Source organism: Hemiscyllium ocellatum, chromosome 23, assembly GCF_020745735.1.
Source record: "Hemiscyllium ocellatum isolate sHemOce1 chromosome 23, sHemOce1.pat.X.cur, whole genome shotgun sequence".
Taxonomy (NCBI): domain Eukaryota; kingdom Metazoa; phylum Chordata; class Chondrichthyes; order Orectolobiformes; family Hemiscylliidae; genus Hemiscyllium; species Hemiscyllium ocellatum.
The window spans coordinates 11800429-11818348 of NC_083423.1; the positions used below are offsets into that span (position 1 = coordinate 11800429).

The window sequence follows — 17920 nt, forward strand, 5'->3', positions numbered from 1 at the left end:
CAAGAGGGCCAATGTCATCCCTGTGCCTAAGGAGGCTCAATCAGCATGTCTCAATGTCTACCGCCCAGTGGCCCTAACATCGGTGGTCATGAAGTGTTTTGAAAGGCTGGTCATGGCATTAATCAATTCCAGTCTCCCCACTACTCTTCACCCACTCCAATGTGCCTATCGGACCAACAGATCCACATCAGATGCCATGTCACTTGCCCTTCATTCCTCCCTAGAACACCAAGAACAGTTACATCAGAATCCTACTCATTGACTACAGTTCAGCCTTCAACACTATTATCCCCTCGAGACTGATTACTAAACTTAGTGATCTCAGACTAAGCCCCACTCTCTGCAACTGAATCTGCAGTTTCCTGACCTACAGGCCAAAATCAGTGAAGACTCGGGGCAATATTTCATCCTCACTAACACTCAACACTGGAGCCTCCCAGGGGTGCATACTCAGCCCTCTACTTTACTTGCTGTATATCCACGACTGCATCACCAAATACCAGACTAATGCCATTTACAAGTTCGCTGATGACACCACCATAGTTGGTCAAATCTCAGATGGCAACAAAACAGACTACAGACAGGAGGTGGAAGACCTACAAAAATGGTGCACCGAGAACAACCTAGCTCTCAATGCCGGCAAAACCAAGGAACCTATTTGTGACTTTCGACAGGATGTTACTCATGCACGCCTACACATTAACAGCACAGAGGTGGAACGAGTGGAGTGTCAAACTCCTGGGAGTGGTCATCCACAAGCTGTCTTGGACTCTTCACATGGATGCACTAGTTACAAAGGTCCAATAATGTCTCCTCTTCCTCAGGCAGCTGAGGAACTTTGATATGACGGTGAATACCCTTACCAACTTTTATAGGTGAGCCATCGAGAGCATTCTGTATGGATGTATCACCACCTGGTATGAGATGGTTACAGAGAATGGTGAACTCGGCCTGGACAATCACAAAAGCCAACATTCTCAAAGATCCATCCAACCCTGGCAAAAGTTTTTCTACAACCTCTACCATCGGGCAGAAGGTACAGAAGCCTGAAAATACACATCAGCCGGTTTCAAAACAGTTTCTACCCTACTGTTGTTAGAATACTGAATGGACTCTCAAACTCGTAACATTCTCCTGTACTTGAGTTTGGTTTTTGCCGCTGTTTACCTATTATTTACTTATTTATGCTATTTAACTATGTGATTGGCCCGTATTGCTCACAAAACAAAGCTTTTCACTGTGCCTCGGTACATGTGACAATAAATTCAATTCAAATGCTTTGGCTGCTCAGCTGTCATATTTCCTCAAGCCTCTTGGAATTTGCTAAATTCCTGTCCATTTTTACAATTCTTCTAAAATTAAGCTATCAAATATGCCTCCTATAACTTGCACTGGCTTGCGCTGGGAATCCAATTTCATTTTATGAAGGTCTTGTAGCTCTTTTCTAATCATAAAAGGACAAATATGAATTGATTCAAGAACATTTGCAACACGGATATCATTCCAGTTGGATAACAACAAATCCTCTTCAATGAGGAAAGCATATTTTGTTTCATCATTAATAGTTAAACCCATTTTTTAATGCATTTCTTGAAACGTCTTAATAAGTGGTCTATGAGGCAACAGTCATAAATTATGACCTATGCAATACATTTGACCTCTACCAAATTCAAAAGCAATAACTGAAATGTTTTTTAATACTAATAATGTGTTTCACATTTTATTTATAGCCATCTGACTTGTAATAGTGTTACATAAAATTCATAAATATGCACCTTCAATCAGAGGCCTGAGGCAGTGGGAACTAGCTTCCCATGGCAATGGTGGTCACGAACAGGCTACAAGGCTGTGAGAATAGGATGCCTGCACGGGGGCGAGGTTGAGCCCTTGTGAGGAGTACTAGCCCAACACTGCCACGTGTTTATGGACTAGGGTTTTGAACTGTTAACTGTGTTTCTTTGTTTTTCTACTTTTTATTGAGGAGGATGGAAATGTTTAACTTTTTAAACTTTGTTTTATTTTTCTGCTTTGTACCAAGGCTCTGTACCTAAGATAAACTAAGAGAAAGTGATGCTGCCTGGCCTGCTGCGTTTTTCCAGCACGTCATTTTTCAAGTCTGTACCTAAGGTACTTTGTACCTAAAATGGCGCTGTTAAGTGGCAATTTATAAACATTTCACTGTACTCGTGTTAGTACATGTGACAATAAAGCTAATGCAATTCATTTCAAAAAAACTGATCGTGACACATAGTCATAGCAGCACCCAAGGCCAACAGCCAGATATTCAAACAAAGCCAAATCTGTCATCACTGCTTTGATTAGTGACATTTTGAACAAAGGTACAATTGTTGAACAAATTATGTTCATTTTTTTGAGCAATCCTGAACATGACAGAGAAACATTCAAAGATATGTAATGAAGAGCTGCGAGAGAAGCTAGTGACAGTAATGCATTAATTGTTGCAGCCAGAGAATATTTTCATATGCAAATACAGCATGAGATTGCAGTATTCAAAGAAAAAATAACCATGTTCATTTTAATATGGCCATGCATGACTTTACAGAAGCTTTTCCCACATTAATGAAATTTTGAATCAAAATCTATGATTAAATGAATCAGATTTGGATCACGAGCAGTATAATGGATCACAACTACTTGGTATGATTAAGGACAAGGACTGAATTGATACAGAGCATAATCGGCCTTGTCTGCAAATACAAGTAAGCATGGAGTAAGAAGACTTTCAGTTAACAAGCGATAATACCTAAAAATTATCTGTATACTTGATACAAGATCAAATTTCTGTCCAAAATAGCTTTCTCCGCCAATTTTCAGTGCTCAGTACAATGGGAATTTCTGAGACAACCATGATACTGAATATCAAAGTTAACACAAATAGCCTCACCAAATTTAGGCTTACATTCCAGCAAGAAAAAAAATTTAAAGAAAATTAGAGAAAGAAATAATCTATGTTGCTGACTTTGATTACAATTTAAATTTTTTAAAATTGAGTTTATTCTATATAATGGCAGGAATTTACTTGGAAGAAATTGAACACTTAATGATCCAATATGATATGGTCTTTATAAAAGACAATTAATTTCTAACCTGATGACATTAAATCGTTTATTTTGAAGGGCTAGAATATCTATGAAGCAATGTGTTAACTCCCAGTTGTCGCAAGGGGCAACCTAGAGTGTGATTTGGCCCTTTTCACAATACTCCAGAAATTCACCAGAAACATTCTCAATTAGAAACACGAGAGAACTCCACTATGGTAAAATTCTGGTTTGGAATATTTGGCATTAAAATAGAAATGGACAGTTTCAATTATAATAAACCTCTGCGAGAAACATCATCTGCATATTTCCAAAATTTCAAGGAGGACATGAATTTCAGCATGTAAATCATTAAATCCAGAAATTGCGAGGTACTCACAGATAAGAATTTTTATTACATCCTTTGCGATTTCTCAGATCCAAATTAATATAAACATTCACAGTTTTGACAAGATCCTCACAAGAAGACCCTGGCAAAATTTCAGAATCAGTATTTCATAATGTGGGAAAATTCTAACTGTTTTTGCCAAACCAACTTCCAGCAAAACAAAAAAAAACGTGATCTGTTGCCCCACCAACTATTGCTGTAGAGGTGAAAGTGGCCCCCAGGCAGAGTAAGACGTTTGGCATCTGTCAATGAGGAGAAAAGAAACAAAACAAGAGGACTGAGGTGGAGAGGAAGGAAGACATCAGTTATAATGTGGCAACAATCTCTCAAAGTCCAGCCAGATTTTTTAAAAAAAGGTTCTTGAGGTCCACCTTAAACTTTCAAACATCTGTGTTTCCTGCACCAATCAAGAGATTGATCAGACTGAACTGGAATACTATCAATAAAAACTTAAAACTAATTTCAATCAGCATCTGAAAGCATTTCTTTTCAATCTTTCATCTACATATTTTGTTGGCAAAGTATTAGCCATCAGAGTGAAGGAAGCCAAATCAACATTTTTTGATGGCTCCTAAATTACCAATATCCACTCATCAACATTTATGCAGTATAATTTTTTCTGGCATAATATTAGTTTTAATTAGTCATTGTATGAATCTAAAGTTCTCCATGAATTATCCATATGATAACATAGCTCTCAGGTACAGTTGAACAGTAGATTACAGTAGTCTTACACTGTATAGTTTATCAAGACATAAAATTAACACTACTACTGTGACCTTTGGAGTATGATGGTAATCAACGACTCCCTGACCAAGATGCTTATTGATTACTTGCTCTCTATGCTGCGCTATTAAATGTAGACAGCATAGAGGGCAAGTTCCATGCATGTACATATAATTTAAAATGACATAAATTGCTACAATGGCCCTGAAACACTTGGGAAAAACACTTTTAACATAAACTAAGAGATGGGCAATTGAATATCATTATGCTCATAACTTTAACAGATTAGTCACCAAGTGCAAAAGGAGAATCAGAGAGCATTTACATGGTCCCATACCCACTGGTCACAAACCTTTACTTTCTCTACTGAAAAAAAAATGGGAGTTTTTGGGACTTTTTAAGTTGTAGACTACATATTAGAAGGTCTTGTTTTCTAGCATCTGTCATACTAAAGGAATGGCTAACACAGACAACTAACTGAAAAGGCCAGTGTAATAATTGAATGGGTACATCTTTGGTCACCAATGAAACAATGTTATTCCACACCAAACTAAATAATTAAAACAATTTAAATATATTTTAAATTGTTACATATTCACCCAGTAGAATTAACAGCCAGATCAGCACTCACTATTATTAAAGAATAAATCACGCAGTGAATTTCAGCACGTGGGGAGTTAAATGCTGAAATCCAGAAGTTGCTCTCTGAAATGGTTTACCCCTCCAAAAGTTTTCTTACACCAACAGCTGACCAAGTGACTCTGAAATATGAAGTGCTTACTTGATAACCATTAAAGACACAGCAGAATCAGGTAGGTTTGACAACTCAGATTTTTAATGATGTGATAAATCTTGATCACTGCTAACTTACTTCTCAACAGACTGTTAAGGAGACAGTAGAGGGCACTGTTTATTTTGACTCTGTAAATATTGCAAATATTGCCTGCCAGGTGCCAGGGTTCGTGATGTCTCTGATCATGTTTCTGAGATCCTTAAAGGGGAGGGGGAGCAACCCCAAGCTGTGGTCCACATAGGCACCAATGACATGGGTAGGAAGAGAGATGGGGATTTAAGGCAGAAATTCAGGAAGCTACAATGGAAGCTTAGAGCTAGGACAAAAAGTTGTCTCTGGTTTGTTGCCCGTGCCACATGCTAGTGAGGCGAGGAATAGGGACAGAGAGGAGTTGAACACGTGGCTATATGGATGGTGCAGGAGGGAGAGTTTTGGATTCTTGGATAATTGGGGATCTTTCTGGGTTAGGTGGAACCTCTACAAGCAGGATGGTCTTCATCTGAACCAGAGGAGTACTTAGGGGGGGAATTCACGAAGGCTAGTGGGGTGGGTTTAAACTAATCCAGCAGGGGGATGGGAACCAAAATTGTAGTTCGAGTATAGAAAAGGTTGAGAGTAGGGAGGTCTGAAATCAAGTTTCAGGGACGCAACATGGCACCGGCAAGCAAGAGGTTGGTTTGAAGTGTGTCTACTTCAATGTCAGGAGCATCCGGAATAAGGTGGGTGAACTTGCAGCGTGGGTTGGTACCTGGGACTTTGATGTTGTGGCCGTTTTGGAAACATGGATAGAGCAGGGACAGGAATGGTTGTTGCAGGTTCCAGGATTTAGATGTTTCAGTAAGAACAGAGAAGATGGTAAAAGAGGGGGAGGTGTGGCATTCTTGGTCAAGGACAATATTACAGTTGCAGGAAGGATGTTTAGGGACTTGTCAACTGAGGTAATATGGGCTGAGGTTAGAAACAGGAAAGGAGGGGTCCTGGGAGTTTTCTATAGACCTCCAAATAGTTCCAGAGATGTAGGGGAAAGGATAGCAAAGATGATTCTCGATAGGAGTGAGAGAGACAGGATAGTTGTCATGGGGGACTTCAACTTTCCAAATATTGACTGGGAACACTATAGCACGAGTACTATAGGGGGGGTCAGTTTTTGTCCAGTGTGTGCAGGAGGGCTTCCTGACACAGTATGTAGACAGGCCAACAAGGGGCAAAGCCACATTAGATTTAGTACAGGGTAATGAGCCCGGCCAGGTATTAGACTTGGAAGTAGGTGAGCACTTTGGTGATAGTGATCATAGTTCCGTTATGTTTACTTTACTGATAGAAAGGGATAGATGTATACCACTGGGCAAGAGTTACAGCTGGGGGAAAGGCAATTACGATGCGATTAGACAAGATTTAGGAAGCCCAGGATGGGGAAGGAAACTGCAGGGGATGGGCACATTAAAAATGTAGAGCTTATTCAAGAAAAGCCCCTGTGTATCCTAGATAAGTATGTACCTGTCAGGCAGAGAGGAATCTGTAGAGCACGGGAGCCGTGGTTTACGAAGGAAGTAGAATCTGTAGTCAAGAGGAAGAAAGCGGCTTATGGTAGGATGAGATGTGAAGACTCAATTAGGGTGCTTGAGGGTTACAAGGTAGCCAGGAAAGACCTTAAGAAAGAGCTCAGAAGAGCCAGGAGGAGACATGAGAAGTTGTTGGTGGATAGGATCAGAGTAAACCCTAAGGCTTTCTATAGGTATTTAAGGAATAAAAGAATGACGAGAGTAAGATTAGGGCCAATCAAGGATAGTAGTGGGAAGTTGCGTGAAGTCAGAGGAGATAGGGGAAGCACTAAATGAATATTTTTCGATAGTATTCACTCTAAAAAAGGACAATGTTGTCGAGGAGAATACGGAGATACAGGTTACTAGACTAGGTGGGATTGAGGTTCACAAGGAAGAGGTATTAGAAATCTTGCAGCGTGTGAAAATACATTAAGTCCCCTGGGCCGGATGGGATTTATTCTAGGATCCTCTGGGGAAGCCAGGGAGGAGGTTGCCGAACCTCTGGCATTGATCTTTAAATCGTCATTGTCTACAGGAATAGTGCCAGAAGACTGGAGGATAGCAAATGTGGTTCCCCTGTTCTAGAAGGGGAGTAGAGACAACCCTGGTAATTATAGACCAGTGAGCCTTACTTCAGTTGTTGGTAAAGTGTTGGAAAAAGTTATAAGAGATAGGATTTATAATCATCTAGAAAAGAATAATTTGATTAGGGATAGTCAACACAGTTCTGTGAAGGGTAAGTCGTGCCTCACAAACAGATTAGATTACTTACAGTGTGGAAACAGGCCCTTCGGCCCAACAAGTCCACACCGTCCCGCCGAAGTGCAACCCACCCAGACCCATTCCCCTACATCTACCCCTTCACCTAACACTACAGACAATTTAGCATGGCCAATTCACTTAACCTGCACATTTTTGGGTTGTGGGAGGAAACCCACGCAGACACGGGGAGAATGTGCAAACTCCACACAGTCAGTCGCCTGAGGCGGGAATTGAACCCAGGTCTCAGGCGCTGTGAGGCAGCAGCGCTAACCACTGTGCCACCCATAACCTTATTGAGTTCTTTGAGAAGGTGACCAAACAGGTAGATGAGAGTAAGCCAGCTGATGTGGTGTATATGGATTTCAGCAAGGCATTCAATAAGACTGTCCACAGTAGACTATTGTACAAAATGCGGAGGAATGGGATTGAGAGATATAGCAGTTTGGATCAGTAATTGGCTTGCTGAAAGAACACAGAGGGTGGTGGTTGATGGGAGATTCTGGATCAGTGGTGCTGGGAGAGCACAGCAGTTCAGGCAGCATCCAACGAGCAGCGAAATCGACATTTTGGGCAAAGGCCCTTTTACCACGTTGATGGGAGACGTTCATCCTAGAGTCCAGTTACTAGTGGTGTACCACAAGGGTCGGTGTTGGGTCCACTGCTTTTCGTCATTTTTATAAACGATCTGGATGAGGGCGTAGAAGAGTGGGTTAGTAAATTTGCAGACGACACTAAGGTTGGTGGAGTTGTGGATAGTGATGAAGGAGAGACAAAATAAGCTGCAGAGCTGGGCTGAGAGGTGACAAATGGAGATTAATGCGGACAAGTGTGTGGTGATTCAATTTGGTCGGAGTAACCGGAATGCAAAGTACTGGGTTATTGGTAAGATTCTTGGTAGTGTAGATGTGCAGAGAAATCTCGGTGTCCATGTACACAGATCCTTGAAAGTTGCCACCCAGGTTGACAGGGTTGTTAAGAAGGCATACAGTGTTTTAGTTTTTTATTAATAGAGGGATCGAGTTCCGGAACCATGAGGTTATGCTACAGCTGTACAAAACTCTGGTGTGGCCGCACTTGGAGTATTCTGTACAGTTCCGTCACCACATTATAAAAAGGACGTGGAAGCTTTGGAAAGGGTACAGAGGAGATATATTAGGATGTTGCCTGGTATGGAGGGAAGGTCTTATGAGGAAAGGCTGAGGGTCTTCAGGCTGTTTTCGTTGGAAAGAAGATGATTGAGAGGTAACTTAATAGAGACATATAAGATAATCAGAGGGTTAGATAGAGTGGACAGGGAGAGCCTTTTTCCAGGTATGGTGAGGGCGAGCATGAAGGGTCATAGCTTTAAACTGAGGGTGATAGATACAGGACAGATGTCAGAGGTAGTTGCTTTACTCAGAGAGAGTAGTAAGGGTATGGAATGCTTTGCCTGCAACGGTAGTAGATTTGCCAACTTTAAGTACATTTAAGTCGTCGTTGGACAAGCATATGGACGTACATGGAATAGTGTAGGTTAGATGGGCTTCAGATTGGTATGACAGGTCAGCACAACATCGAGCCGGAGGGCCTGTACTGCGCTGTAATGTTCTATGTTTAACAACGGTGTAGGAAGATTTCTTTCGTCCTTATTAAGGCACATGAAGTTGATGACAACTTCAATAGTTCTTGGATGGTTGAAAAGAAGTCTAGTTCTTGCAGTCTACTGAACTCTAGCTCCTTCACAGTAGTCAATATATTTCATCCTACACATTCAGTCTGGCTCCCACATTCTTTTCTTAATGAGTTTTTTAAAAAAGAAAAAAAAAAATCACCTGATCCCACATGTAGATTGGTGATTTTCACCATATTTTAAACAAAAGTGGAAAAGAAAAACAGCAAGTGCTTTTAGGAAAACAAAGATTTCAAATTCCCACTAGTTACCTAGAATATATTCAAAGGACTCTACTTCCAAGGCTTTCTGAGGAAGAGAGTTGCAAAGACTTATAAACATCTGTGAGAAAAAAAGACTCACCTTATCTCCGTCTTAAATGGACAATCCCTTATTTTAAAGCAGTGAACTTAATTACAGATTTTCCTCACAAGAGGAAACATGCTAACCATCTGCACCCTATAAAGACTCCTAGGGATCTTATATGTTTCAATCTAATTACCTCTTACTCTTCTAAATTTCATTGGATAAAAGCCTAGCCTGCCCAAAATGTCTTCATAAGAAAAGCCATCCATTCCAGGTTTTAGTCTCGTAATCTTTCACAAACCTGCTTCTAACTCATTTACATCGTTCCTTTACATCAATCCTAAATAGGATTGCCAATACTATCTGCATTACTTCAGATATGGTCTCACCAGTTCCCTGAATAACAAGTCGGTTAGGTTGTGGTTTTGATTAATACAGAATGCAGAGAGCAAGTTGGAAACCCATCATTGGTAGGAAATATATCAAATAAATTAGCAGGTAAACATTTTTGTCACTGTTGTTTTTGTTAGCAAGGTCAGATGGACAAACTTTCCTGCCATCTACTGGAAAAGGACTAAATTACAATCATCACAACTATATTACAAACCTTATTTCAGTATAACAATCACATGCTGACAATAAATAAATTAAGCCAACAAAATATTCACAGTCATTCCACACATTTAAGGCAAAAACATTACATTTTTGATTATTTCAGATGTTTTGTAATTTTAAAGCCATATTAACCAATTAGAATTCTCAATAGAATATAAATTGTTAAGCAATTTAGGTGGATGTTCTGCCTGCATTAGTTTCAGAACAATGGATTTGCAGCCTGTAAGAAGTTAACAGGACTTTCATTTCAGAAATCAAAACTTTTCCAGATATTGTACTAAAACATACAACATTTTAAATATTTGGCTTACCGGCCCAATATATCCGTTATCCCAAGCATTTGATAGTAGTTGAATGTTTGCAACTAACATACCATAAACTGCAGGGTAATGCAATTAAGTAATAACTTCTTGATCTTAGCTCTTCAAAACAAAATTCAACAAAGAACATAATACATGCCATCATTTACACACATTATAGTCTTGGAACAATGATTTATTCATTTCTGGGGCAAGACTGGTTGCCCATTGCAAGTCTTTAGTTTTGAAAAGGTGTGCATTCATAAAGTTCTGAAACTTCGACAATCCTTTTTGCATTGCACTGGAATACTAGGCTAGTAACTTTCCTTGGGCCTTGGTATCTCCTGCACGTCACCATCAATTTTAACATTTAAATTCTCCACCACAGGCAGCGTGTTCTGTATGATGTAATACAGAAACTCAACAAACCTTCTAAATCTGCAACCTAAAAAGACAACTAACAGGCACATTATAACACACCCACATTCAAGTTCTCTTCCAAGTCTCTCACAAACTGAAATGGAACTACACTGCGGCTCCTTCACACTTGACACTTCAAAATCTACAAACTCCTTCAGAGCATGGTGATTACAGCTACATCACATGAATTGCAGTTAGTTGTCATTTTTTAAATAGGAATGGGGGTTACATAATAAATACTAACTTTGCCAATGATACCTGTAGCCCATGAATGAATAATTTAAAAAAACACACTCCTTTACCAGCTTACATCCAAAATTTGGTCTTCCACATGGTTTAAAACTCGGATTGTATGAAAACAAAGAACTTAACTTGCAGTGTCAATTCCAATGAGGTAGGGATATACACACACAACAATATAGCTAGACACAAATGGGTAAATTAAAAAAAATGGCAGTTGGATGTTCCCTATAGCAGACAATGTCACAAAATTGAAATGTACTGGATCTTAAATGGTGTCGCTTAAGTTCAAAATACCTTGGCGAGGAGATGTCCTTAGATGGTTAAATTTGCTTCCAAAAACGGTGTTTCAGGCGAAACTCTTACCGTTCCTTCAAACATTTTAATTTTGTTAAGTTTGTACACCAACTTTCTACTTCTGAATGGAAAATGAACATACAAAACAGAAGGAGAAGTAGACCTCCAGCACCTCCACATGCTACACTATTCAATAAGATCACGGCTGATCTGTTTGTGTTTTGAATTTCACAGTCCCAATTTAACTCTTGGTAACCCCTTTTGTTCCCTTACCTATCAAGAATTTATCCATCTCTGCCTTAAAAGTATTTAACGATCCTGACTCCATTTTCTTCACCAGTCCCTAAACCACGATCTTTTATTATCCAAAATAACGTATGACATGGCACCTTGTCAAATAACTTCTGGAAATCTGGGATGCATGAAAAAGCTTTGATAATCAATCCTTCTCTCAACTCCAGTCTCCAAACCATCTCTCCAAAGCAATTCTTTGCTCCTCTCAACACGCTTAATTATATCTATAGAAATAGATTAGCAGTTCCTTTCTCTAAGCTTTGAATAGGGACTGTCTGCACATAGTGCACAGATGGCCCACAATCCTTCCAAGTCTTCCTTGATCCTGGATGATAGCACTCAACTTCAAGTCAGTTGAGGCTGAAATTTGATTTTGATCCTCCAGTTGAATGCAATGGTTGTGCACTGGATTCACCTGTCAAAGATCGAAACAACTTCGATTTTAGCGAGAGGAGGAGGAGGAGGAGGAGGAGGAGGAGGAGGAAGAAAAGGAGGAGAGAGCGATAGTCTAGTTAGCATAAAGAGTTACATTCTTTATTTATCAATATGGAAACCCAGTTTCACAAAAATAATATAAAATTATATCTTTTGAAATCAAGTAAAGAACCTAAATTATGTACAAGTCCTGAAAAAGTTCTGTAATTAGTCACCTTTTCAAGCAAATTCAGTGACAAATTAACCATACTATACTTTTCAGACTTAAGTCCAAGGTCAATTTATGAAAAAGCTGACAATCAATAGATGCTAATGACACTGTTGGAAACATTTTAAAAATAATTGAAACAAACATAATTATTCAAAATATATACAATTTTAAAATGCCACTTTCAAGCCCTTACCATCATAAAGTTGCTGTGCAAATGAACTAACTCAGAAAAACTATTTACCAACTGAGCATGCTGACTTAAAAGCAAGTTGATTTTGTATAATGTCTAATATGTTTGCCATGAATTTAATAATGGCGATGATATATTCATGTTTACTCAGCTTCTTTTTCGTTATTTTGACTGATTTCAAGGCAGCACTGGAGGAGACAGATCCAGACATTCAGCAAGCATTTAAAAAGTAAAGCTGAAAAACTCTTTATTTCATGGAATGCAGCAGAGAAACATAATAAGATTTAATGGTTAAGCAGAACTCAAAGTAATTCTCTGTCATTTCGGGTTATAAGAATTTCAGTTAAAATAGAACTAATAACATGATGCAAAGCACATGAACTAGAATGTCCAATAAATGGTTGAGCTGCTATTGTCAAAATCAGTGAAGTACAATGTGCAATGACCCAAAGGAACAGCTCAATTTATTCCAGCTCAATAACATTTATGCCATGCAAATGGAAGGCAGTGATCATCTCCAAACAGAGACAGAGACAATCTAACTACTGCCCTTCGACATTCAATGGTGTTATCACCACTGAAGCACCTACTATTAACATTTTGGGGGTTACCATTGACCCGAAACTCACCTGGACTTGCCAAACAAATACAGTGGCTATTAGAGCAGATTAGAGGCTAGAAATCCTGACTCCCCAAAGCCTGTACAGTATCTACAAGGCACAAGTCAGGATTGCGCTAGAATCCTCCCTCCTTGGTTGGATGAGTGCAGCTCCAATAATAATCAAGAAGCTTGACGCCATCCAGGTCAAAGCAGCTTGCTTGATTTGCATCATGTCCACTAGCATCTAGTCCATCCACCACTGACACTCAGTTGCAGTAGTGTGTACCATCCATAAGACGTACTGCAGAAATTCACGAGGCTTCTTAGATGTCACCTTCTAAATCATTTCCATTATCATGCTCCCTTTCAATTTAGCTTTTCTATTCAGTATTCCATAAACATACGAATGGAAAGACCAGTCAATTGCTAACGAATATCTAAGATCCTTCTTGTCTGTTTGCAAAAGGTGCAACTCAGTAATGTGCAAGAACATTACTGATTACTTTGGTCTAGTGAATATGAGCATCCTTTTTTTTTAAAAACATCCAACACCAGGAAAGAGATCAGAAGAATTAAAGTAACAGAAATCAGAGAAACCTATACATGAACAAACAGGATAACAATCTTTCCCTAAAATCATCAGATTTCTTTCATCTTTTCAAAGGAAGATAAAAGTGATTTTTATTAGTAATGGCCATACAGAAAATCTCACCTGCTGGTGGCATGTCTAGTTTATTACGTTTCAACTCAGACATCGAGTTTTGCAGCTGATCTATAACAAAGTCGTCATCGAAGAAAAAGTCCTTGGCCAAAGTCTCCTGCAGAAATTCTATCAGATCCTCCATTGATAACTTTATCAAATGCTCTGCAAATATAAACAGAATTATTTTACTATTTTGAAGAAATTTTCTTCTCTCTTCTTTGAATTTCTGACTTAGTCACTATTTCCTGTTCAATGAATTGAGGAAGCAATATATTCTGTATATGTATAAGTATTCTGCTGTAACCTTCTTCAGCTTTAACCTTCCTGTAAAAAAACATTTAGTCTTTGCTTCATAACTTAAATCACACCTCAGAAATACAGAACTGATCATATTGGAAAATTACCAACACAAATATAGACTTCACCACTCTGTGCTACAGTGTGTTCCAGCACTTATGTACTTAGTAGTTTCTTTGCTTGACATACATTTTTCTTCCCCTCCTCCTATGCTCCCCCTTAGGTGAGGGAGAAAAAAAATAATAGTATTATGGTTGTTTAGGAACAGCAGATTTCCAGCATTTCTCCAAGGGGTCACTGACACTACAGTGCTTTCCAAATGTGTATCCCATGTCACCTAGAAGAACAGCAGGCATTTTTAAACAACACTAACTGCAAATTCCACCCCAAGCTACACATCATCCTGACTTAGAACTATTGTTGCTGGGTCAGTATCCTGAAATTCTCTTCATAAAAACATTGTGGTGTCCCTATTAATGAAGGACTGCAGCAGTTTAAGATGACAGCTTACTGCCACTTTTTTTTTTAAGGGCAATTAGGGTTGGGCAATAAATGTTGGCCTAACCAGCAATATCTACATCCCACGTACATATTAAAAAAATGCAATCTTAAACAGTGTATTTTTCAAGTGTTTGCTCGACTACAGGGCAAAGCCAATGTCCAATCTATCAGATATCCATGTTTTTCCAGGGAAGTGTCAAAGCATAGCTCTAAGGACCAGACCTTGAGCAAATTACACAGTTTCTCAAGGCAAGTTTTAGTGCTTCTACACATTAACTCAATGAAAATAGGAAATTTAAAACAGACCAGAAATTGAGGTTTAGACCTTCTTGGTCCATACAGCTGTATTCAACAGCATATTACAGTATATCTTTCAAAAACCAAACTATTAAGTATGTTAGAACAACAGAAAATGCTGCAGAACTTCAGGTTTGGCAGCATCTGTTGAGATAGAAAGAGTAAATGTCTGTAGACCAGAGAGCCTGACATCGGTGATGGGCAAGTTGTTGGAGGAAACCCTGAGGGACAGGATTTACAATGTTTGGAAAGGCAAGGGCTGATTAGAGATAGTCAGCATAGCTTTATGTCATGTCTCACAAACTTGATTGAGTTCTTTGAAGAAGTTGACATGATCTATATAGACTTCAATAAGGTGTTTGACAAGGCTCCTTAAAGGAGGCTGGTTAGTAAGGTTTGATCTTATGTAATACAGGAAGAACTAGTCATTCAGATACAGAACTGACTCAAGAGGAAGACAGAGGGTGGTGGTGGAGGATTGCTTTTCAGACTGGAGGCCTGTGATCAGTGGTGTGCCACAAGATTGGTGCTGGGTCCACTGCTTTTCATCATTCATATAAATAATTTGGAGAAAATGAGGACTGCAGATGCTGGAGTACCAGAGTTGAAAAATGTGGTGCTGAAAAAACACAACAGGCCAGGCAACATCCGAGGAGCAGGAGAATCGACGCTTCGGGCATAAGCCCTTCTTCAGGAATAATTTGGATATGAACATTGGAGGTCTCATTGAGTTTGCAGATGACACCAAAATTGGAGATGTAGCGGACAGTGGAAGTTACCTCAGATTACAATGGGATCTTGATCAAATGGGTCATGGGCTGAGGAGTGGCAGATACAGTTTAATTTAGATAAATGTGACGTGCTGCATTTGGAAAAGCAAATCAGAGCAGGCCTTATACACTTAATGGTAAGGTCCTCGGGGATGTTGATGAACAAAGAGACCTTAGAATGCAGGCTCATAGTTTCTTGAAAGTAGAGTTGCAGGTAGATAGGATAGAGAAGGCGGCATTTGGTATGCTTTCCTTTATTGGTCAGAGCATTGAGAAAACGAGTTGGCAGGTCATGTTGCGGCTGTACAGGCCATTGGTTAGGCCACTTTTGGAATATAGGTAAAAACAATGACCGCAGATCCAGGAAACCAGATTCTGGATTGGAGTGGTGCTGGAAAAGCACAGCAGTTCAGGCAGCAGCCTGCTCCTCGGATGCTGCCTGAACTGCTGTGCTTTTCCAGTACCACGTTTGGAATATTACATGCAATTCTGGTCTCCTTCCTATCGGAAAGATGTTGTGAAACTTGAAAGAGTTCAGAAAAGATTTATAAGGATGTTGCCAGGGTTGGAGGATTTGAGCTGTATGGAGAGGCTGAATAGGCTGGGGCTGTTTTCCCTGGAGTGGCAGAGGCTATGGGGTGACCTTATAGAGGTTTATAAAATCACGAGGGACATGGATAGGATAAACAGACAAGGTCTTTTCCCTAGGGTGGGGGAGTCCAGAACTATATTGCATAGGTTCAGGGTGAGAGAGTAAAGATATAAAAGGGATCTAAGGGGCAACCTTTTCACACACAGGGTGGTACATGTATGGAATGAGGTGGCAGAGGACGTGGTGGAGATTGGTACAATTACAGCATTTAAAAGGCATCTGGATGGGTATATGAATACGAAGTGTTTAGAGGGATATGGGCCAAGTGCTGGCAAATGGGACCAGGTTAGGTTGTCGGCATAGACGAGTTGGACCAAAAGGTCTGTTTCTGTGCTGTATACTTCTATAAAGCTAAGACCAAGAGGACTCTCCTTTGCAACAACTGTCTTCCCTTAACAAGATTTTGTAATTCCTCTGCATCTCCATTATCCCATCAGATGGTCTCTTTTTCTTCCTTGAAAGGTAGCCTTATTCATTCCCATTCACCATACACCTATGCTTGGCTAAGTTCATTCTCACTTTAAACAATTTTTCCTTTTATGCAGCTCACTTTTAGAAAATGGTGTGACTATAGGTACCTGCATTGGATCCCATTCTAGTTATTTCCATGTTTATGCCTGTCACTTTGTGGGCTATGTGGGTTCCTTGTTGCAGCCTTACACAGGACCTCTCCCTTTTTCCAGCTGTTTTCTACTCATATTTGGAATTGGAAAACTTAATCATCCTTCTTCAAAGTTCCATCCTTCTCTCACCTTCAGCTGGTCTCTGTTGACTCTTCTCACTTCCTTGACTGTGATCCAATTTTAGGGGATAGGTTGTTCTCTTATGTCCACTACAAACCCACTGACTTCCACAATTACTTTGACTACATTTCCTCACATTCTGCTTCTCTAATGATTCTGATCATTTTCCGCCCTTCTGCTCTCATTCTTCCCCGCTCACTCTCTCAGGACAACAGAGATTTCCTTTGCCCTCATTTTCCAGCCGATCAGTCTTGCGTTTAGAAGAATCATTCTGTGAGTTCTACCATCTCTAGCAGGATACCACGACCAAATAAGTCTTCCCCTCCCTTCTTGTCAGGGATCTGCAGGGACCATTCCTTCTGCAACACCCTAGTCCACTCCTCCATTTTCAAATTTTTTTCATCCCTCGATGGCACCTTCCCATGAAATCACAGAAGATGCAACACTTGCCCCTTTAAATCCTCTCTCTTCATTGGCTAAGCCCCAACACACCTTCCATGTGAGGCAGTGATTTACTTTCAATTTTTTCTATTCAATCTACTATTTTTCAATTACGTTTCAATAAGCTGCTCACAGTGCAGTCTCTTCTCTACACTGGCAGAGACAGTATGCAGATTGGATAACCACTTTACAGAATATCTCCAACTCTGTTCTCGAAGAACTTCAACCTTCATTTGTCATTTCAATACACCATCTCGTCCGCACACTAACATTTTTGCCTCAAGCTTGCTGCAGTAATCCAGCAAAGACCAATGTAAGCTGGAGGAACAGAATCTCACTTAGGCACATCATAGTCTTCAGGACTCAATAATGAGTTGAATAACTTCAGACCATGAGCTATATCCTCCACCCATCCTTCCTCCCCTCAACATCTCATTTGTATTGACTATATCCTTCACCCATATCCCTACTGTAATACCTTTCGCACTCACTTTGTCTTTTGATTTCAGGAACCTTTAACCATCTATTCCGCTTACTCCTGTTTGCTTCTCCACCTCCCCACCCCACCCCAGATATAGTTCTTCCAGCACATATTTTTATTTCAGACCTTGAGTATCCACAGTATTGTGCTTTTATTAATAGGTACGTCTTGAATGTCAATGTTTAATAATTAACCTGCTATAATTAT

The 17920-nt window shown here is 39.7% G+C and overlaps 1 protein-coding gene across 4 annotated transcripts in view; it reads right to left on the reverse strand.

Annotated features, from left to right (window-relative positions):
- The window catches only part of usp6nl (USP6 N-terminal like), a 252354-nt gene that overhangs the window by 10292 nt on the left and 224142 nt on the right, over positions 1–17920 (reverse strand). For all 4 annotated transcript variants that reach the window (XM_060842684.1, XM_060842686.1, XM_060842685.1 and 1 more), the window contains one exon: positions 13541–13693. In XM_060842684.1, the coding sequence (XP_060698667.1) occupies positions 13541–13693 (153 nt within the window). The remainder of the gene's footprint in view (positions 1–13540; positions 13694–17920) is intronic.